General features: G+C 47.6%; 1 protein-coding gene across 1 annotated transcript in view; it reads left to right on the top strand.

Annotated features, from left to right (window-relative positions):
* The window catches only part of zswim8 (zinc finger, SWIM-type containing 8), a 159,121-nt gene that overhangs the window by 120,187 nt on the left and 20,336 nt on the right, over positions 1-18,598 (top strand). Inside the window, exons 15-18 of the mRNA XM_080215897.1 lie at positions 1,697-1,821; positions 3,038-3,275; positions 8,826-8,978; positions 17,895-18,117. Of these exons, the coding sequence (XP_080072023.1) occupies positions 1,697-1,821; positions 3,038-3,275; positions 8,826-8,978; positions 17,895-18,117 (739 nt within the window). The remainder of the gene's footprint in view (positions 1-1,696; positions 1,822-3,037; positions 3,276-8,825; positions 8,979-17,894; positions 18,118-18,598) is intronic.

The following is an 18,598-nucleotide window of genomic DNA, read 5'->3' on the forward strand; positions in this document are numbered from 1 at the left end:
GTGTGCATAGAGCAAGAGAATGAATGGCTAGTTAATGGGTCGGAGGTCTCGTGGCGCAGTAGATTAGCGTCCCTACCCCCGAGCCAGAAGCTCTGAGTTCGAGTCCCATCCCGGAACATGATGACCATGGATGGTACGTAGATAACATGACCAAACAGATCAGGCTATGAGGCTAAAGGGACGCTCCTTTAAAACAGAGATGAGGGGGAATTTCTTCAGCCAGAGAGTGGTGAATCTGTGGAACTCTTTGCCGTAGAAGGCTGTGGAGGCCAGCTCATTGAATGTCTTTAAGACAGTGATAGTTCGGTTCTTGATCAATAAGGGGATCAGGGTTATGGGGAAAAGGCAGGAGAATGGGGATGAGAAAAATATCAGCCATGATTGAATGGCAACGCAGACTTGGTGGGCCGAATGGCCTAATTCTGCTCTTAGATCTTATGGTCATGTTAAATAGTAATTATTTTTAAAGACTTTCAATGGCTGTGCGCTCCCAAGGTCGTAAAAAGTGCTAATATGATAAATTTTCTTGCTTCTAATTAAATGTCGATGAACATTTTCTCTAGCCATGAAATTGTGCTTGGCAGTGACCTAAAGATCTAATAATTGCAGTTGGGAAGGAAGTGAGACTGATTAGAAATTTATAACGCCCTCCTGAAGCTCGGGTTCACCAGATTGATTCTGGGGATGAAGGGTTGACGTATGAGGAGAGATTAAACAGCTTAGGATTGTACTCGCTGGAGTTTAGAAGAATGAGAGGGGATCTGATCAAGGGATATAAAATTCTAAAAGGGATTGATAGAGTAAATGTAGACCAAAAGTTTCCTCTTATGGAGCACTCTCGAACAAGAGGTCACAGTTATAGGTTGAGAGGCAGTAGATTTAACATTGAGATGAGGAGGGAATGCTTCTCGCAGAGGGTGGTGAATTTGTGGAACTCACTGCCCCATAGAGCGGTGGAGTCTGAATCATTGAATAGTCTCAAGAAGAAGAGAGATATTCCTAATGAAAAAAAAGGGATTTGGGGAACAGGTGGGAAGGTAGACTTGAGACCAGGGAGCCATGATCTGATTGAATGGTGGAGCAGGCTCGAAGGGCTGAATTTGCCAAATTCTCCTCGTTCCTATGTTCCGGTGTTCATGTTGCTGCTCAAGCTTCAGCCACCGATTACAACTTTGGGACATTCTGCTCTGATAAATGTGCTCACTAAGTTCAGGTTGATGTTCTGAAAGACCTGCCTCGTTCTGCTGCCTCTCGGGATCAGAAATGTGGGCCTTAATATCATGGTGTCACAGTGCTAACCACTGTGCCACGGGCGGCACGGTGACACAGTGGTTAGCGCTCTTGCCTCTCAGCGCCAGGGGCCCGTGTTCGATTCCTGCCTCAGGTGACTATGTGTGGAGTCTGCACATTCTCCCCGTGTCTGCATGGGTTTCCTCCTGGAGTTCCGGTTTCCTCCCACACTCCAAAGATGTGCGGATTAGGTAAATTGCCCCTTAGTGTCCTGAGATGTGTAGATTAGCGGGATAAATATGTGGGGATAGGGCCAAGGTAGACTTGATGGGCTGAATGGCCTCCTTCTACACTGCAGGGATTCTATGATTCTAAGTAAGAGTGTCATTGTTGCGATGAACGTGTATTCAATCGGTAACCTCGAGGCTGGTAAAACTCATCAAGTTTTCTTCGTTTATCCCCCCAGGTATGAAAACCACCATAAGTGAAGCGGAACACCCTCTGTTATGTGAAGGCACCAGGCGGGAGAAAGGAGATCTTGCACTTGCCCTCATGATCACTTACAAAGATGATCAAGCTAAGCTTAAAAAAGTAAGCATGACACTGCGATCTGTCATGGTTTTGTTTGTCACGGGTGAGCTGTCGGTTTATAACTTTACAAATGTCGGGAACATGCTATTGAGTCATTTGTAGCATGCAGGGAGGCCATTCAGCCCATTGAGTCTCTGTACTGTATTAAAGGCAGTCCCATTCTCCTGTCTATTGCTGGAACCCCCCAGATTATTTATTGCTCATTCCTATCCAATTTCCTTTTAAGATCGTTCACCGCCTCTGTTTCCTCCACCCTTGTAAGCAACGATTTGGATGATCATTCGCACTCGCTGCATAGATAAAGTCTGTCCTCACATCTCCCCTGCATTACTGTCCCCGAGTCCTTGCACCATCAGCTAATGAGTGAGCTCGGAGGGCTGAATGGCCTACTATTTCTTATGCTCTGGTATAATTCAATGTGCCCTGCGTGATACAAACCCGAAGACCGGCAACGGAAAATATTCAACTTGCTGGCTTACAGCAACCTGAGCAGGTGAACAAAAGCAAATGTCCAATGATGCCATGGAGTCCCTAGCTATTTTTTAATACACCTTCTCAGGATCATGTAGGTGCTAGTTAAAGCTTTGCCAAATGGGTGACACGGTGGTTTGTCTCATGGTCATGATGTGGGTATGCCGGCGTTGGACTGGCGTTAACACAGTAAAAAGTCTGACAACACCAGGTTTTAGTCCAACCGATTTATTTGATAATAGACTCACGAGCTTTCGGGGTTAGCCCCTTCGTCAGGTGAATGGAACTCTCCATTCACCTGACGAAGGGGCTAACCCCGAAAGCTTGTGAGTCTATTATCAAATAAATCGGTTGGACTAAAACCTGGTGTTGTCAGACTTTTTTACTGTGTTTGCCTCATGGTGCCAGAGACCCAGATTCGATTCCAGCTTGGGATGACTCTGCGGGTGTTGCACACTTTCCCTGTGTCTGCATGGGATTCCTCCAAGTGCTACATAGATGGGCAGGTTAGGTGGATTGGCCATGCTAAATTGCTCCTTAGTGTCCAAAGATGGATTGACCATAGGAAATGTGTGGGGTTATGGGGATAGGACCTGGGTAAGATAACTGTCAAAGAGTCAGTGCAAACTCAATGAGTCGAATGGTCTTTCTTGCACTGTGGGGTGGGGATGCTACGATTCTACAGAGCTTGGTCTTCACTAAGGATGTTCTTTCTTTTCCCCAATTGAAATGTTGCTTCTTCTAGATTCTGGACAAGTTGTTGGACAGAGAGAGCCAAACGCATAAACCTCAAACGCTCAGCTCCTTCTACTCATCGAGCAAGCCGCTGGCCACCAGTCAGAAGTCCCCCTCAAAGCACATGTCACAGACAGCCTCCAGTGTCCATCAGATGGCAAGCACCTCATCCGCACCTCAGCAGGCTAGTGTGGCAGCCCCCGTGCAGAACACTCCAACAGAGAACTTTCCAGAAGGATCTACGCAGGGTATGTACGATTTCCATCCATCTTTCCTCATTTTTTGATTTTTTTGCTGATGATTCTATCAGTGAGCGCCCCTCCCCCCCCTTCCCATTTCATTGAAAGATTGTCAGACCTGATTGATGGGAGCTGGAGATGTGTGAGAGAGTCCACTGCTCTTTGGGCATGCCCAGAGTTGCCAACTGCGCATAAATGTATTCACGGACATCTTTTGTATCATACAACCTATCCTCACACTCCAACCATTAAACAGTCAGCACACTGGTGGGGGGGGGGGAGGCACGGTGACACAGTGGTTTGCACTGCCACCTCACAGCGCCAGGGACCCAGCTTTGATTCCCAGCTTGGGTCATTGTCTGTGCGGCATCTGCACATTCACCCCGTGTCTGAGTGGGTTTCATGGAATCATAGGAACCCTACAGTGCGGAAGGGAGGCCATTCGGGCCATCGAATTCGCATCGACCACAATCCCACTCCAGGCCCTATCCCCACAACCTCGCTAATTTGCCTTGCTAATCCCCCTAACCTGCACATCCTGGGACACTATGGGGTCATTTAGCATGGCCAATCAATCTAACCTGCACATCTTTGGACTGTGGGATGAAACCGGAGCACCTGGAGGAAACCCACAGGGGGAGAGGGCGCAAACTCCACACAGACAGTGGCCCCAAGCTGGGAATCGAACCCAAGTCCCTGGCGCTGTGAGACAGCAGTGCTAACAACTCTGCCACCGTGCTGCCCACAGGCTCCGGAGCAGTGGAATCCTCTGGATTCCTCCCACCATCCTACAACATGCAGGTTAAGTGCGTTGGCCATGCGAATTTCCCCCTCAGTGTACCCGAACAGGCTCCGGAGTGTGACAATTAGGGTAACTTCATTGCAGTGTTAATGTAAGCCCACTTGTGTCACTAATACTTAAACTTAAATAAATAAACTTAAACTTAAGCCATAACTAGTTGGCCAGATGGCGGGTTCGCCATGCAGAGCGGCGCCAACAGCGTGGGTTCAATTCCCGTACCAGTTAATGCTATTCACAAAGGCACCGTCTTCTCAATCTTATCCCTCGCCCGAGGTGTGGTAGTCGTCAGGTTAAATCACCACCAGCCAGCTCTCCCCCTCAAAGCCTATGGTCATCTGGGACTTTACCTTTTAATTGTATTTTAAACAAATAGTTGAGGAATTGTATTTATTTTCCCTTTTACCAAAAAAATAAAAAGACTATTACTTACGTGGAGAAAAACTGCAGCAGGCGACGGTGCAGAGGGACCTCAGGGTCCTTGTGCATGAGTCGCAAAAACCCAGCTTGCAGGTGCAGCAGGTGGTCAGGAAGGCGAATGGGATGCTGGCCTTCATAGCGAGGGGGATTGAATATAAAAGTAGGGAGGTCTTGCTGCAGCTGTATAGGGCATTGGTGAGGCCGCAGCTGGAGTACTGAGTGCAGTTTTGGGCGCCGCACCTGCGCAAGGATATTTTGGCCTTGGAGGGAGTGCAGAGGAGGTTTACTAGGCTGATACCGGAGTTGAGGGGATTGAGCTATGAGGAGAGGCTGAATAAACTAGGCTTGTACTCGTTACAGTTTAGAAGAATGAGGGGAGATCTCATTGAGACGTATAAGATGATGAATGGGATGGATAGGATAGAGGTGGAGAGACTCTTCCCGCTCAAAAAAGACAGTAGGACTAGAGGGCACAGCCTCAAGATAAAGGGGAGGCGGTTTAGAACGGAGTTGAGGAGGAACTTCTTCACTCAAAGGGTGGTGAATCTCTGGAATTCTCTGCCCGTTGAAGTGGTGGAGGCTGCCTCGCTAAATATTTTTAAGAAGCAGGTTGATGGGTTTTTGATAAGTGAGGGGATTAAGGGTTATGGGGAGAGGGCAGGAAAGTGGAACTGAGCAGCGACAGATCAGCCATGATCTTATTGAATGGCGGGGCAGGCTCGAAGGGCTAGATGGCCTACTCCTGCTCCTATTTCTTATGTTCTTATGGCTGTAACAATTGTACACAAATGTGTTTCCACAAGTTAAAGTTTATTTATTTATTATTGTCACAAGTAGGCCTGTTACAATGAGATTATATTAATGTTAAATATGTTTCTATCTTAGATATGGCTCTTGGGGCTAAAGGGATGGGGGGGTGGGAAACGGGGGCGCGGGGGGAATCAGGATATTGAATTTGATGATCAGCCATGATCAAAATGAATGGCAGAGCAGGCTCGAAGGGCCGAATGGCCTCCTCCTTCTAGTTTCTATGTTTCTATATCAGCTTCAAAATTTATTTGTGTGAGAAGTAGGGCGTATGTTAACACTGCAATGAAGTTACTGTGAAAATCCCCTAGCCCCCCACTCATGTTTGGGTACACTGAGGGAGAATTTGACATGGCCAATACATCCTAACCAGCACGTCTTTCGGACGTGGGTTTAGAGGGTCGGAATGATTCATCTCCCTTGCTTACTGGGAAGAGTGTGTTGTTCATTTTGTAAGATGGCGCACACTCCTGTCACACTGCAAGTACTGTATTCATCTATTTGTGTCAGCAGTGTGCTTTAGGAGTGCTCAGACTTTCCATTTCACGCCTACTTCCTTGGAAGCGTTGAAATCCTGCCCTGGTAAATGACACAGGTGTGTCTGGGTGCTGATGAAATGTTGCATCCAACCTCTGGGTTCGATCCCCAGCTTGGGTCACTGTCTGTGTGGAATCTGCAAGTTCTCCCTGTGTCTGTGTGGGTTTCCTCTGGGTGCTCCGGTTTCCTCCCAGTCTGAAAGACATGCTGGTTAGGTGCTTTGGTCATGCAGAATTCTCCCTCAGTGTACCCAAACAGGCACCGGAATGTGGCAAGTAGAGGATTTTCACAGTAACTTCATTGCAATGTTAATATAAGTTAATGTCAGAGGGTCGGTGCTGAGGGAGCGCCACGCTGTCGGAGGGTCGGTGCTGAGGGAGCGTTGCGCTGTCGGAGGGTCAGTGCTGAGGGAGCGCCGCACTGTCAGAGGGTCAGTGCTGAGGGAGCGCCGCACTGTCGGAGGGTCGGTGCTGAGGGAGCGTTGCGCTGTCGGAGGGTCAGTGCTGAGGGAGCGCTGCACTGTAGGAGGTGAAATGAAAGATAAGCCTTCTTGAGTGGATGTGATAGATTGCATGGAGCTGTTTTTAAGATGAACAGGAAAATTATCAGTTGGGTCTTCCCAATTTGTATCTTATAAAAAGCTGCCTATCCGACCATTGCTGTCTGGGCAAGTTTGCTATTGAGGAATCTCCAGAGTGACTAACATCATCGATTGTAAAGCACTTTGTGATTGCCTGTGATTGTGGAAGGAGCTGGGTAAAAACCAGCTTTCTTATTGTCTTCCTCTCCTTCTGCTCCTCTCGCTGCCTCTCCTTTCTAAATTCTTCAACAAAGTTCCCCTTTGCCCATGGCTGTTGAAGGCTCCCAATACTGCTTCCCATGGATTGGAGATGATGGGATGCTTGGGGTGTCGAGAAGCTGGTGCTCCAGGTTGCTATCCGATGCCCTCTGCTGAAGTGCTAATGTGAGCATCTTGTGCAAGGATGGAGCCCCCCCCTCCAAATCCAGAGATGATTGAAGGTCTTACTACTGCTTGCTGTCTAGGTTTGAACTTAAAGGTATCTTTATAATCTTAGTAATGGATTTTATCAAGTGATCCAAGTCTGCAATGTTGTCATTGCAAGCAATCCAGGTCCACCCTGTATCCATTGGTGGAATATATGGACCATACCTACCCAATGATTGTATCCTTCACCCCTGCTTACAGCTTGCCATCTTTTCTCAGACATGAGGGTGAGGTGGAGCGGTGTGGGGCTAAATTAGCATTCAGGTCAATCTGTCTTGTTCTCTCTCTGGATATCTGTTGCGTCAGTGGTGGAAAATGAAGTTGAGCGAATTGATTGAGATGGAGTTGGCCTTCATCCCAGATTCATTTCCCAAAGGTGCAAGTGCAACTGTCTTTCATCGCACCAACATGTAAACATATGAACAAAAAATTTTAACTATAATCTGTTTTAACAAGACGGAATATGATCCTTGAATCGGTGCGGTGAAGTTGTCGATGTTGGTACTCTTGGGTTCAAGGTGATTTCATTTGAACCTTATTTGAATCCACTGGTATCCTCAGATGCACCATTACTCATGCCTCGAGCACTCAAAGGCAATTGTGAAATCGTGAAGTTCATTATTTTGCTCTTTATTTCATTCTCACCCCATGCACACTTACCCACATTAACTCCCAGGTGAGCAGTGATTTGATTTAAAACTCTCATCCTTGTTTATCAATCCCTCCTTTGACTACTCTCCCCCCCGCCCCCCAACCCAATCTGTGTAACATCCAGCTCCACCCTTCAAGACATCGGAGCTCACCTAAGTCTGACTTCTCGAGTATCCCCGGTTTCAGTCACTCCACCATTGGTGGCCATACCTCCAGTTGCAGACACTTGAAGCTCCATGAACTTCTCCGACTCTCTAATTTCTTTCTTTAAGATGCTCCTTTGGACCTGTATCCTTGGCTAAGCATTTGACTATTAGTTCTATTATAGCCTTATGTGGTGGCACGGTAGCAGAGTGGTTAGCACTGCTGCCTCACAGCGCCAGGGACCCGGGTTGGGTCACTGTCTGTGTGGAGTTTGCACGTTCTCCCCATGTCTGTGTGGGTTTCCTCCAGGTGCTCTGGTTTCCCCCCACAGTCCAAAAGATGTGCTGGTTAGGTGCATTGGCCATGTTAAATTCTCTCTCAGTGTAACCCAAACAGACGCCGGAGTGTGGCGATCAGGGGATTTTCACTGTAATTTCATTGCAGTGTCAATGTAAGCCTACTTGTGACTAATAAATAAACTTTAAATAAACCTTAAAACTTTAAACTTGATGTCTAAATTTGGTTTTTAACTCTCGTTGAGTAATTTAGAACGTTTTATTAAGTTAAAAGTACTTTTTTTTAATTCATTCATGGGACGTAAGCTGGCCAGCATTTATTGCCCATCCCTAATTGCCCTTGAGAGGTTGGTGGGGAGCTGTCTTTTTAAAATGGTGCAGTGGCTCTATTTCAGAGGGCAATTGAGAGCCAGCCACATTGCTGTGGCTCTGGAGTCACATGTAGGCCAGACCGGGTAAGGACAGCAGATTTCCTTCCCTAAAGGACATCAATGAACCAGATGGGTTTTTCCGACAATCGACAATGGTTTCACGGTCATCAGTAGATTCCTAATTCCAGATTTTTTAAAATTGAATTCAAATTTCATCTGCCGTGGTGGGATTCGAACCCGGGTCTGCAGAACATTAGCTCAGTTTCTGGATTAATAGTCTAGCGATAATACCACTGGGCCATCGCCTCCCATTTTAATTGTGTAAATCAACCTTCATGACAGACGTTTAGTTACAAAAGGTGGTGGTGATTGTTGAACCTGGGGGATGAATCCTGGACGTTTTATTCTGGTTGAACTTGGCGTTGCTCCCTCTGCCCTCCTTGGCTGGTTGTAGGTTCTCCCCCTTTGCTCTTGAGTTTGGAGAGTCCCGTCTGTTTACTGAGCGTGTGCGTTTGATTTCACACACAGAGAGCGTGCAGCGCGCCCCCAGCGAGGGACCAAGTGACGCTGGTGCGTTCAAACAAGAGGGGAAAATCCCGAGTCGATTGACGCTGGGCAGCAGAGGTGGATACAACGGACGCTGCTGGGGCTCCCCGGTCAGACAGAAGAAAAAACATACAGGTAGGCACAGTGTGTTATTGCAACTCTCTTGTACCTGTGATATGTTCTCGTGAATTCAATCTGGCTCTGACATACGACAATTCGTAAAATCGTAGAGTGCCGACATTACAGAATGAGGCCATTCGGCCCATCGAGTCTGTACCAGCACAGTCCTTAGCACTGCTGCCTCACAGCACCAGGGACCCGGGTCCAATTCCCATCATGTGGAGTTTGCACATTCTCCTGTGTCTGTGGGTTTCCTCTGGGTGCTCCGGTTTCCCCTCTCGGTCCGAAAGACATGCTGATTAGGGTGCATTGGCCATGCTAAACTCTTCCTCGGTGTACCCAAACAGGTGCCGGACAGTGGTGACTAGGGGAATTTCACAGTAACTTCGTTGCAGTATTAGTGTAAGCCTTACTTGGGACTGCAATAAATAAACTTTTACCAACCACAATCACATCTAGGCTCTGTTTCCGTAACCCCGCACGTTTACCCTGCTAATTCCCCTGATACTAGGGTCAATTTAGCACGGCCAATCCATGTAACCAGTGTGTCTCTTGGACAATGGGAGGAAACCGGAGTACCCGAAGGAAACCCACACAGACATGGGGAGAAGGTGCAAACTCCACACAGAGAGTGACCCAAGCCGGGAATCGAACCCGGGTACCTGGTGCTGTGAGATAGCAGTGCTGACCACTGTGCCGTTCTCAGGCTGAATGAGCATCCCATCATTTTAACCCCATTAGGGCTGGTGTTGCACTTTCATTATTACAAATCGACTTTACAACTTCAGTGCAAGTAGTTTAGATTGAGGGATCCGCGGGACACAGCCTGTGGTTGCAGGGTAGGTGTGACCATTTTTAAATTTGAGAAAAGCCATCCTTCTAGCTTGTCCAATCAAAGGTGGCTTTTCACTTTGTTGGCACCAATGTACGGAGGGGCCGGCCTCTGATTGGATGAGCCGGAAATAGTGGCACAGTCGGGGCGAGAGTGAAAGCAGCCAGATGGTGACGTGAGGTAGGCCACAGGGTGAAGGGGGTGATCAGGAATGGGGTGGGGGGGGGAGATGGGCATCGGAGGCCTGTAGTGGGCAGCGAGGGGGAGTGGGAGATGGGATGGGTGGAAGAGAGAGGGAGAGGCATGAAAGAGAGGTGTGTGGGTGAGAGAGAGAGAGATGGATAGGTGGAAGAAAAAGGGAGAAGCAAGAAAGAGAGGTGGGTGAGTGAGAGAGAGAGAGAGAGAAAGTATGTACGTGGGAGAGAGAGAGATTTTTAGGGTGGGACAGAGAGAGGGCATGTCCCCTTTTCATCGTGCTCAGTCACTTTTCTGTCAGCTCACGTCCAACCCTTGTTGCTCTCCTTGACCTTGTCTCGTGGCATGTTGTCTTCCTGCCTCCTGGGCCTTTTTCTTCTTAAAAGTTATATATTGCTATTCATGTTAGTTTTTCCTTGTGTGGGCTGGCGAGTGGGGAGGTGCACCAGTGTGGCAGAAGAGGAGTAAGAGGGGCGGGGGTGAGGAGAACAAAGGAAAACAGGGCGATGGTCTGCTTCTGTCGTATTTGAGGTGATCGGGGGGAGGTGGTGTGCGTTAGGAGAAGGGGGCTGCTAGGTAGGTTTTTCCAGGGGCAGGGATGGATGTCCAAGTGGTGTATATGTCAAAGAGTTGTTTGAGGTTCCCTGGCCGGGGGGGTGGGTGGGGTTGTGTCTGTAGTTGAGTCAGATTCTATTATTTCAGGGGTGGGGAGAAAGGTTTTGTTAGTGGGTGGGCTACTGACGGGAAGGGACAGGAGGTCAGGCCATGGGGGGAAAAAAATGTCCTGGGGCTTTCCTGATAGGGATGTTGGTGGGTAGGTTGTTTGGTTGAGTGGTGTTTGTTGTCCTCCCCTATCTTGGCGCTTTCATCCCCCTGTGAGGGGGTCTCCAGAGCTGGTGGGATGGGGTGGCTTTATATTCTTTGTGGGTGTTTTATGTTGTGGTGTGGATTCGGGTAGTATGTATTGGATTGTCGTGGGGGCATTAATTGGTGGAGTAGGTTGGTGTAGGGGCATTCCCGTTTATCTGGATGGTTTATGGGTTTGGTATGAGGGTAGGCCTTTTGTTGGTAGTGCAAAAATTACTTAATCGACAATTTATTTCTTTATTTATTAATTAAGTAGTGTCCCCAGTAGGCTTATATTAGCAATGTAATGAAATTACTGTGAAAGAATACACTGAGGAAGAACTTAGCATGGTCAATCCACCTTTTGTTAGCTGTAATGGGTCAATCTGTGTCCAGGTTTCTCCCATTGTTCCTGATGGCCAAATATTGAAAGATTTGCATTTTCCTCAGTTTGTGGATCCTACCCAGTCACCATGTGGTCAGAGTATCGTCCATGCAGAGTTATACATTTATATTTTTGTTTTTAGGGATTTATACTTCTCCACATGGATTAGTTCGCCCATTCTAACAGGTTCCCACACATGTCCAATTATCCCTTTTAATTAAGGTGAGTGTGTGCATACATGCGTTGTGGATCCAGTGTACCAGCAACACTCCTAATATTAAGCAAGTTTGTGAGCAAAAGAAGCAGCATCCTATCTCCTATTAAAAATGGTTGTAGTCATAGAGTTTGACAGCGTGTAGAGAGGCCCTTTGGCCCATCATGCTTGCACCAAGCAGCAAGTGTGTGCTATGGAATTGCAAATGCTCAGCTCAATTCTTCTTCAGTGCTGTGAGGATTCACGCTGCTAAGACTTAAGTATTTGTTGAGTAAGATTTTAATGATAATAAATGTATACAAAAAGTAAATATTTTGACATTCTGTACTTATCGTGCAAAAACAGGAAAAATTTATGTGGGTAAATTCTTCAACACAAGAAGAATATTTATTAAGTTATCTGGCAGTATATTTGGGTTCTGTGGCTGGAAGAATTTGGGAAATTCTGTCCTAACGAATGAGATTTTTGGGAATAAGAAATGATGTTGTGATTATAAGGATCTTAATTCTTGGTGCTGGTTGTGAAACAAATAAGTTTATTTATTAGTATCACGAGTCGGCTTACATTAACACTGCAATGAAGTTATTGTGAAAATCCCCCAGTTGCCACACTCCGGCGCCTGTTCAGGTACACTGAGGGAGAGTTTAGCATGGTCAATGCACCCTAACCAGCACATCTTTCGGACTGTGGGAGGAAACCAGAGCACCTGGAAGAAACCCATGTAGACACGGGGAGAACGTGTAGACTCCACACAGACAGTGACCCAAGCCGGGAATCGAACCCGGGTCCCTGGCGCTTGAGGCAGCAGTGCCATCACTGTGCTGCCCCAAAAGTTGAGTAAACATACATAGATTTTATCTTCAGGGTGCTGCCCAAATTGTTCTGGTTTAATTGTCCACACCACACGCGCTTCCCCTGCTCTAACACATGCTCTGGCGAAAGGTCATCCAGACGCGAAACATTGGCTCCATTCTCTCTCCATTAATGCTGTCAGACCTGCTGAGATTTTCCAGCATTTTCTGTTTTTGTTTCTGGGTTTTGAACTGGTTTGTTTGGCTCAGGTAATGCACGTGAATTATTGAGTAGTTAGTCCACATGGCTTCAAAGGTCTTTCCATGCTAATTATGAAAATGCCTGTGTTGTTTTGGGATTTGTCTTCTCTTTGAAGGCATGTTCAAGAACCGGATCTTATTAAAATGCTCAAGGCAGTTTTTATGATTGTCTTTCAGTTAATTAATAATCACATTTAATTAGGCTGGAATCTGTCACTCTGAGAAACATAGAAAATAGGACGAGGAATAGGCCATTCGGCCCATCAAGCCTGCTTGGCCATTCAATATGATCATGGCTGATTCTCTATCTCAGCACCATGCACCCCGTGTATTCCCCACACCCTTTACAGTCTGCAGCTCATTTGATTTTCATTAGCAGTGTGAGGCCAGTGTATTCATGGGTGGCACAGTGGTTAACAGCGCCAGGGATCCAGGTACAATTCCGGCCTTGTGTCGAGTTTACACATTCTCCCCGTGTCTGCGTGGGTTTCCTCCGGATGCTCCTGTTTCCTCCCACACTCCAAAGATTTGTGGATTAGGTTGATTGGCCATGATAAAATGACCCTAGTGTCGGGGGTGGATTGGCAGGATAAATATGCAGGGTTACGGGAATAGGGCCTGGATGAGATTGTGGTCGGTAGAGATTTGATGGGCCGAATGGCCTCCTTCTGCACTGTGGGGATTCTGTGATTCATGTTATTGTTTGGAGCCTGTGTTCACGTTGAGATCTCCAATTGAATTCTAGTCCTTCCCATTTACCTTCCTCCCCACCAACCCCCAAATATCAAAGCATTGGTGGTGGTTTGTTTTTGTAGCAATGCAAGTGAGACCTTTAGATTGTTGTTGCCTGTGGAAGTTCTTGTTCAATATCAGCAGTTGCTGTTGATGACAGTGTTGACCACACTCCTTCAGTGTAAAATATCCTTTCTCCTGTGTCTCCAGCAGGCATATCTAACACTAGCCTGTGGGCAATTTCTTAACCTGGAGTCCTGAAAGAGCTGTGTGAAAATGGAGCTGTGTGATATTTCTCCCTTATTTCCAGGCTATCCTGAATCAGCTCTTACCATTGCTAATCCACCTAACTTGGGGATTTTCACAGTAACTTCATTGCAGTATTAATGTAAGCCTACTTGTGACGCTGATAAATAAACTTAAACTTAACCTGCACAGCCTTTGACGCTAAGGGACAATATAGCATTGGCCAACCCACCTAATCTCCAAATTCCTGGACACTAAGGGGCAATTTAGCATGGCCAATCCACCTAACCTACACATCTTTGGACTGTGGGAGGAAACCGATATACCCGGTGGAACTCCCTCTTGTTGGGAGATCTTTTTTATTAAGTGCGGACCTGTTGTTTTAAAATCGTCAGCAAATCTTAAATGGTGAGAGTGATGACCTAATGACGTCCCCTATACACTAGAGCTCATTTTGTTCAAACCTGGGGTGTGGCTGTCACGGGCAAGGCCAGTATTTGAGGCCTAATGTTTACTTAGCTGATCCAGAGGGCAGCTAAGAGCCACCTGTGTGGTTTTGGTGTTTGGAGTCATGTGTCAGCCTGGTAAGTCGGGGAGGGGGGTGGGTACATTAGTCCTTTATTCATTTTCTATATTGCTATAGGCGGCACGGTAGCACAGTGGTTAGTGCTGCTGCTTCACAGCTCCAGGGTCCTGGGTTCGATTCCCGGCTTGGGTCACTGTCTGTATGGAGTTTGCATGTTCTCCCCGTGTCTGCGTGGGTTTCCTCTGGGTGCTCCGGTTTCCTCCCACAGTCCAAAGATGTGCGGGTTAGGTTGATTGGCCACGCTAAGAAATTGCCCCTTAGTGTCCAGGGATATGTAGGTTAGAGGGATTAGTGGGTAAAATATGTCGGGATATGGGGGTAGGGCCTGGGTGAGATTGTGTTTGGTGCTGACTCGATGGGCCGAAGGGCCTCTTTCTGCACTGTAGGTCTCTATGATCTATATTACTTTTAAGGGCACAAGTGAACCAGAAGGGTTTTTTTGGCGGTACTAGTTATGGTCACTGTCCCTAAGAATAGCTTTGCACTCTAGATTAATTAATTGAGTTTAAATTGCACTTACTGTCATGGTGCACTGGCGTGGGTCTCCACTTGCAGCCCAGTGAGATTGCCATGATGTCTCTGCTGTTTCTCCAATATTACAGGAACAAGGAATTTTGGCAACTGAGGCCGTAGCCTCTTCACTTTTGTTCTGCCATTTTGTTTTCACTTACTTTATTTCTCACAAAATAATTGAAACAGGGCCCGGGAGACAATGCAGAGCCAGCTCTTTTTAAAGGTACCAGGATCAGCACCGTAAACTGCAGGGCTGTGGGCCGGGTGCAGGAAGGTGGGATTAGAAAGGGCATCTGTGTGTCTCTGGGCTGGCATGCACAAGATGGGCCGAATGGACTCCATGTATGCTGTACCTTTTTTCTCTGGTTCTAATCAGACAGTAGCAAATGCAGAGGACGTATCTAACAGGCAGGGTCCAGGAGGCACCTAACCGAATAGGTTGGGGTTATTTTCCTTGGAACAAAGAAAGCTGTGGAGTGACTTGATAGAGGTGTAGGAAATTATGAGGGGAAGAGGTGGAGTGGACAGGATAAGATTGTTTCCCTTGGTGGAGGAATCTAGAACTAGGGGGCGTAGGTTCAAGATGAGTGGCAGGAGGTGTGGAGGGGACGGGAGGAAGAATTTTTTTACGCAGCGGATAGTGGGAGTCTGGAATTCTCCGGCCGAGTTGGTGGTGAATGCAGAGACCCTAAACTCTTCCAAAAAGTACCTGGATCTGCACCTTATGTGCTGTAAACTACAGAGCTATGGGCCGGGTGCAAGGAAGATGGGATTAGAAGGGCCACCTGGCTGTCCTTGGTCTGGCATGGACAAGATGGGCTGAATGGCCTCCTGTGCTGCAACTTTTCTGTGGCTCTAATTGGACATACAAAAGGTTGGCTCCTGGACATAGAAACCCTACAGTGCAGGAGGAGGCCATTCGGCCCATCAAGGCTGCACCAACAACAATCCAACACAGGTCCTATTCCTGTAACCTCATGTATTTACCCTACTAACCCTCCTGACACTAAGGGGCAATTTAGCATGGCCAATCAGGAGGACCCAGAGGAAACCCACACAGACTAAGTTTAAATTTACTTATTAGTGCCACAAGTCAGCTTACATTGACACTGCAGTGAAGTTACTGTGAAAATCCCCTAGTCGCCACACTCTGGCGCCTGTTCGGGTACACTGAGGGAGAATTTAGCACGGCCAATGCACTGTGGGAGGAAACTGGAACACCTGGAGAAAACCCACACAGACACGGGGAGAACGTGCAGACTCCGCACAGAGAGTGACCTGAGCCAGAGTTGAACCTGGGTCCCTGGCGCTGAGAGGCCGCAGTGCCAACCACTGTGCCAACAGAGCTGAACCGTTTACGTCTAGGAGTGAGTGAGTTCAGGAAGAGAGAGAGCTGCATTTCCTCTCGTTACAGCATCCTCGAGGCAAAGGCACCCTTGCCCATATGCCAGGGTAGCAGACACACAAGCACTGCCCGCCAACGAGACCAGCACCCCAAACGAATGAAGCTTTCTCGAGCGGTGCGCGATCAGCAGCAGGATTTGGCACTGTACGATGAGATCTCTGCCATCTTGTGCCACTTTGCGACGCTGCTTTTTAAATTAAAACGCGGAGATGCATCAAAGGATAGCTCTAGACTTCCCTTGGGAAGGAGCCTCACCATGGTGATTAACAGCAGAAATTATTAATGGATGGTAATTAAGAAATCTAAAGACCAGTAGAAGCGTTGATTGGTGATCTGCCTTGACAGAATTAAAATGAAAAGGCTTGACGTCGCAATGCCTCCGTAGATTTTTATACTTAGTCAAATCTCCTCAGATAAAACAAAAGCTTGACCAATCCATTTGGGATAATGGTCCTCGTGTCACTTCCAATTGCCGTGGGACACTTGGTTTTATAGCTATGGAAACGATTTGAATAACTGGTGTTCTTTTTCCATCAATTCCTTTTTGTTTCCTTTCCTCTCCCTTCTCAAGGGGCGACACAGTGGTCATCACTGCTGCCTCACAGCGCCAGGGACCCAGGTTCAGTTCTGAGTTCGGGTCACTGTCGGTGCGGAATCTGCACGTTCTCCCCATGTCTGTGTGGGAAACAAAAACGAGATTGGATGCAGCTTTCCAAAGCACTAACGAAAGATGCGCCGGTTAGGCGGATTGGCCGTGCTATGTTGCCACTCGGTGTCCCAAAATGTGTAGTTTAGGGGAATAGTGGAGTAAATACGTGGGGTTGTTGGGGGGTGGGGCAGGCTGTGGGACTGGGTGAGATGCTCTGTCAGAGGGTTCGGTGCAGGCTCGATGGGCCGAATGGGCTCATAGGTAATCATAGAATCAAACAGTGCAGAAGGAGGCCATTTGGCCCATCAAGTCTGCACCGACCACAATCCCAGCCAGGCCCTATCCCCATAACCCCGTGCACTAACCCGAGCTAGTCCTCCTGACACTAAGGCGCAATTTAGCACGGCCAATCCACCTAACCTGTACATCTTTGGCCTGTGGGAGGAAACCCAACAGGCTCAGGAAGAATGTGCAAATTCCACACAGACAGTGACCGAAGCCGGGAATCGAACCCGGGTCCCTGACGCTGCGAGGCAGCCGTGCTAACCACTGTGCCATCTCCTTCTGTACTGTCGTGATTCTATAATATGATTTTTATTCTATTATATGATAGCCCAGTTTGCCTTGACTGCTGTCACTGTACTAGTTTCATACCCACTGGCTATGCAGACAAGACAGTCTATATCTCTAATGTAGACTCCCTTTATTCTGGTGTTATCTTCAAGGGAAACTTTTTTTCTGTTTGAGTTGGGCAATGCACGGATTATGTGATTACAATGGGGCTTATTAGACATAATCACAAAGCTTAAGATAGAACATAGAAAAGCTATAGCACAAACAGGCCCTTTGGCCCACAAGTTGTGCCGGTCATATCCCTACCCACTAAGCTTACCTATAACCCTCAATTCTATTAAGTCCCATGTACTCACCCAGAAGTCTCTAAAAGACCCTATCGAACTTGCCACCTCCACCACCGATGGCAGCCGATTCCACTCACCCACCACCCTCTGAGTGAAAAAAAGATGTACCCGGCGTTCCTTGGGCATTTGATTGTCCCAAGATAAATATTCCAGGCTGGTGGTGTTGCAGGAATCAGTGTATGGTGTTTAGTATTGGGCGGGCACAGGTTTAGCTCTGTACTTAGTGTGCTCACTCAAGCAGAGAGTGAGACCCCCCCCCTTCCATCGGGGAGAGAGTTTGGAGGAATTGAAATTTGTGTTTTATCCCCCCCCCCCCACCCCACCCACTCTCAGCTAACATTTTTCTCTTCTGAAAGGCATGGCCAGCATCGACAGCAGTGCTCCAGAGACCACCTCGGACAGCTCGCCCACACTGAGTCGCCGGCCCATCCGCGGGGGGTGGGCGGCCGCCTCCTGGGGCAGAGGGCAGGACAGTGACAGCATCAGTAGCTCATCCAGCGATTCTCTGGGATCTTCCTCCTCCAGTGGCAGTCGGAGGGCCAGCGGGGGCGCTCGCACCAAAAGCACGGATGTTGGGAGGTAAGACCCCAGGTCAATTCTTTCATTTGTGCTTTGGAAAGCTGTGTGCAATCTTCCTTTTGTCTCCAGCTCCTGCGGTCATTCGTAGCAATGCACTAAATTTACAGCAAAGATTTGTTCCATTGAGTCCAGTTTTTTAAAGTTCATTCATGGGACAGGGGCGTTGCTGTCTGGCCAGCATTTATTGCCCAAATCATTGCCCTTGGAGGGCAGTTGAGAGTCAACCAGGCAATGGCCTAATGGGAGAACGGAAGTTTTGTGCATCATACCTCAAAGAAAGATCAATTCTTGAACAGTAAAGGAATTAAGGTGAGCGGGCGGGTAATGGAGTTGAATCCACAAAAAAAAAATCAGCCATGATCGTATTGAATGGCAGAACAGGCTCGAGGGGCCAGATGACTTGTTCCTGCTCCTAGTTCTCATGTTCTCCCATCATCCCAAAGATGATAGCCCCTCCTCATTGAGCCTAATGCATCAAAAG

This window comes from Carcharhinus amblyrhynchos, chromosome 31 (assembly GCF_965287045.1).
Source record: "Carcharhinus amblyrhynchos chromosome 31, sCarAmb.v2.hapA, whole genome shotgun sequence".
NCBI classification, from domain to species: domain Eukaryota; kingdom Metazoa; phylum Chordata; class Chondrichthyes; order Carcharhiniformes; family Carcharhinidae; genus Carcharhinus; species Carcharhinus amblyrhynchos.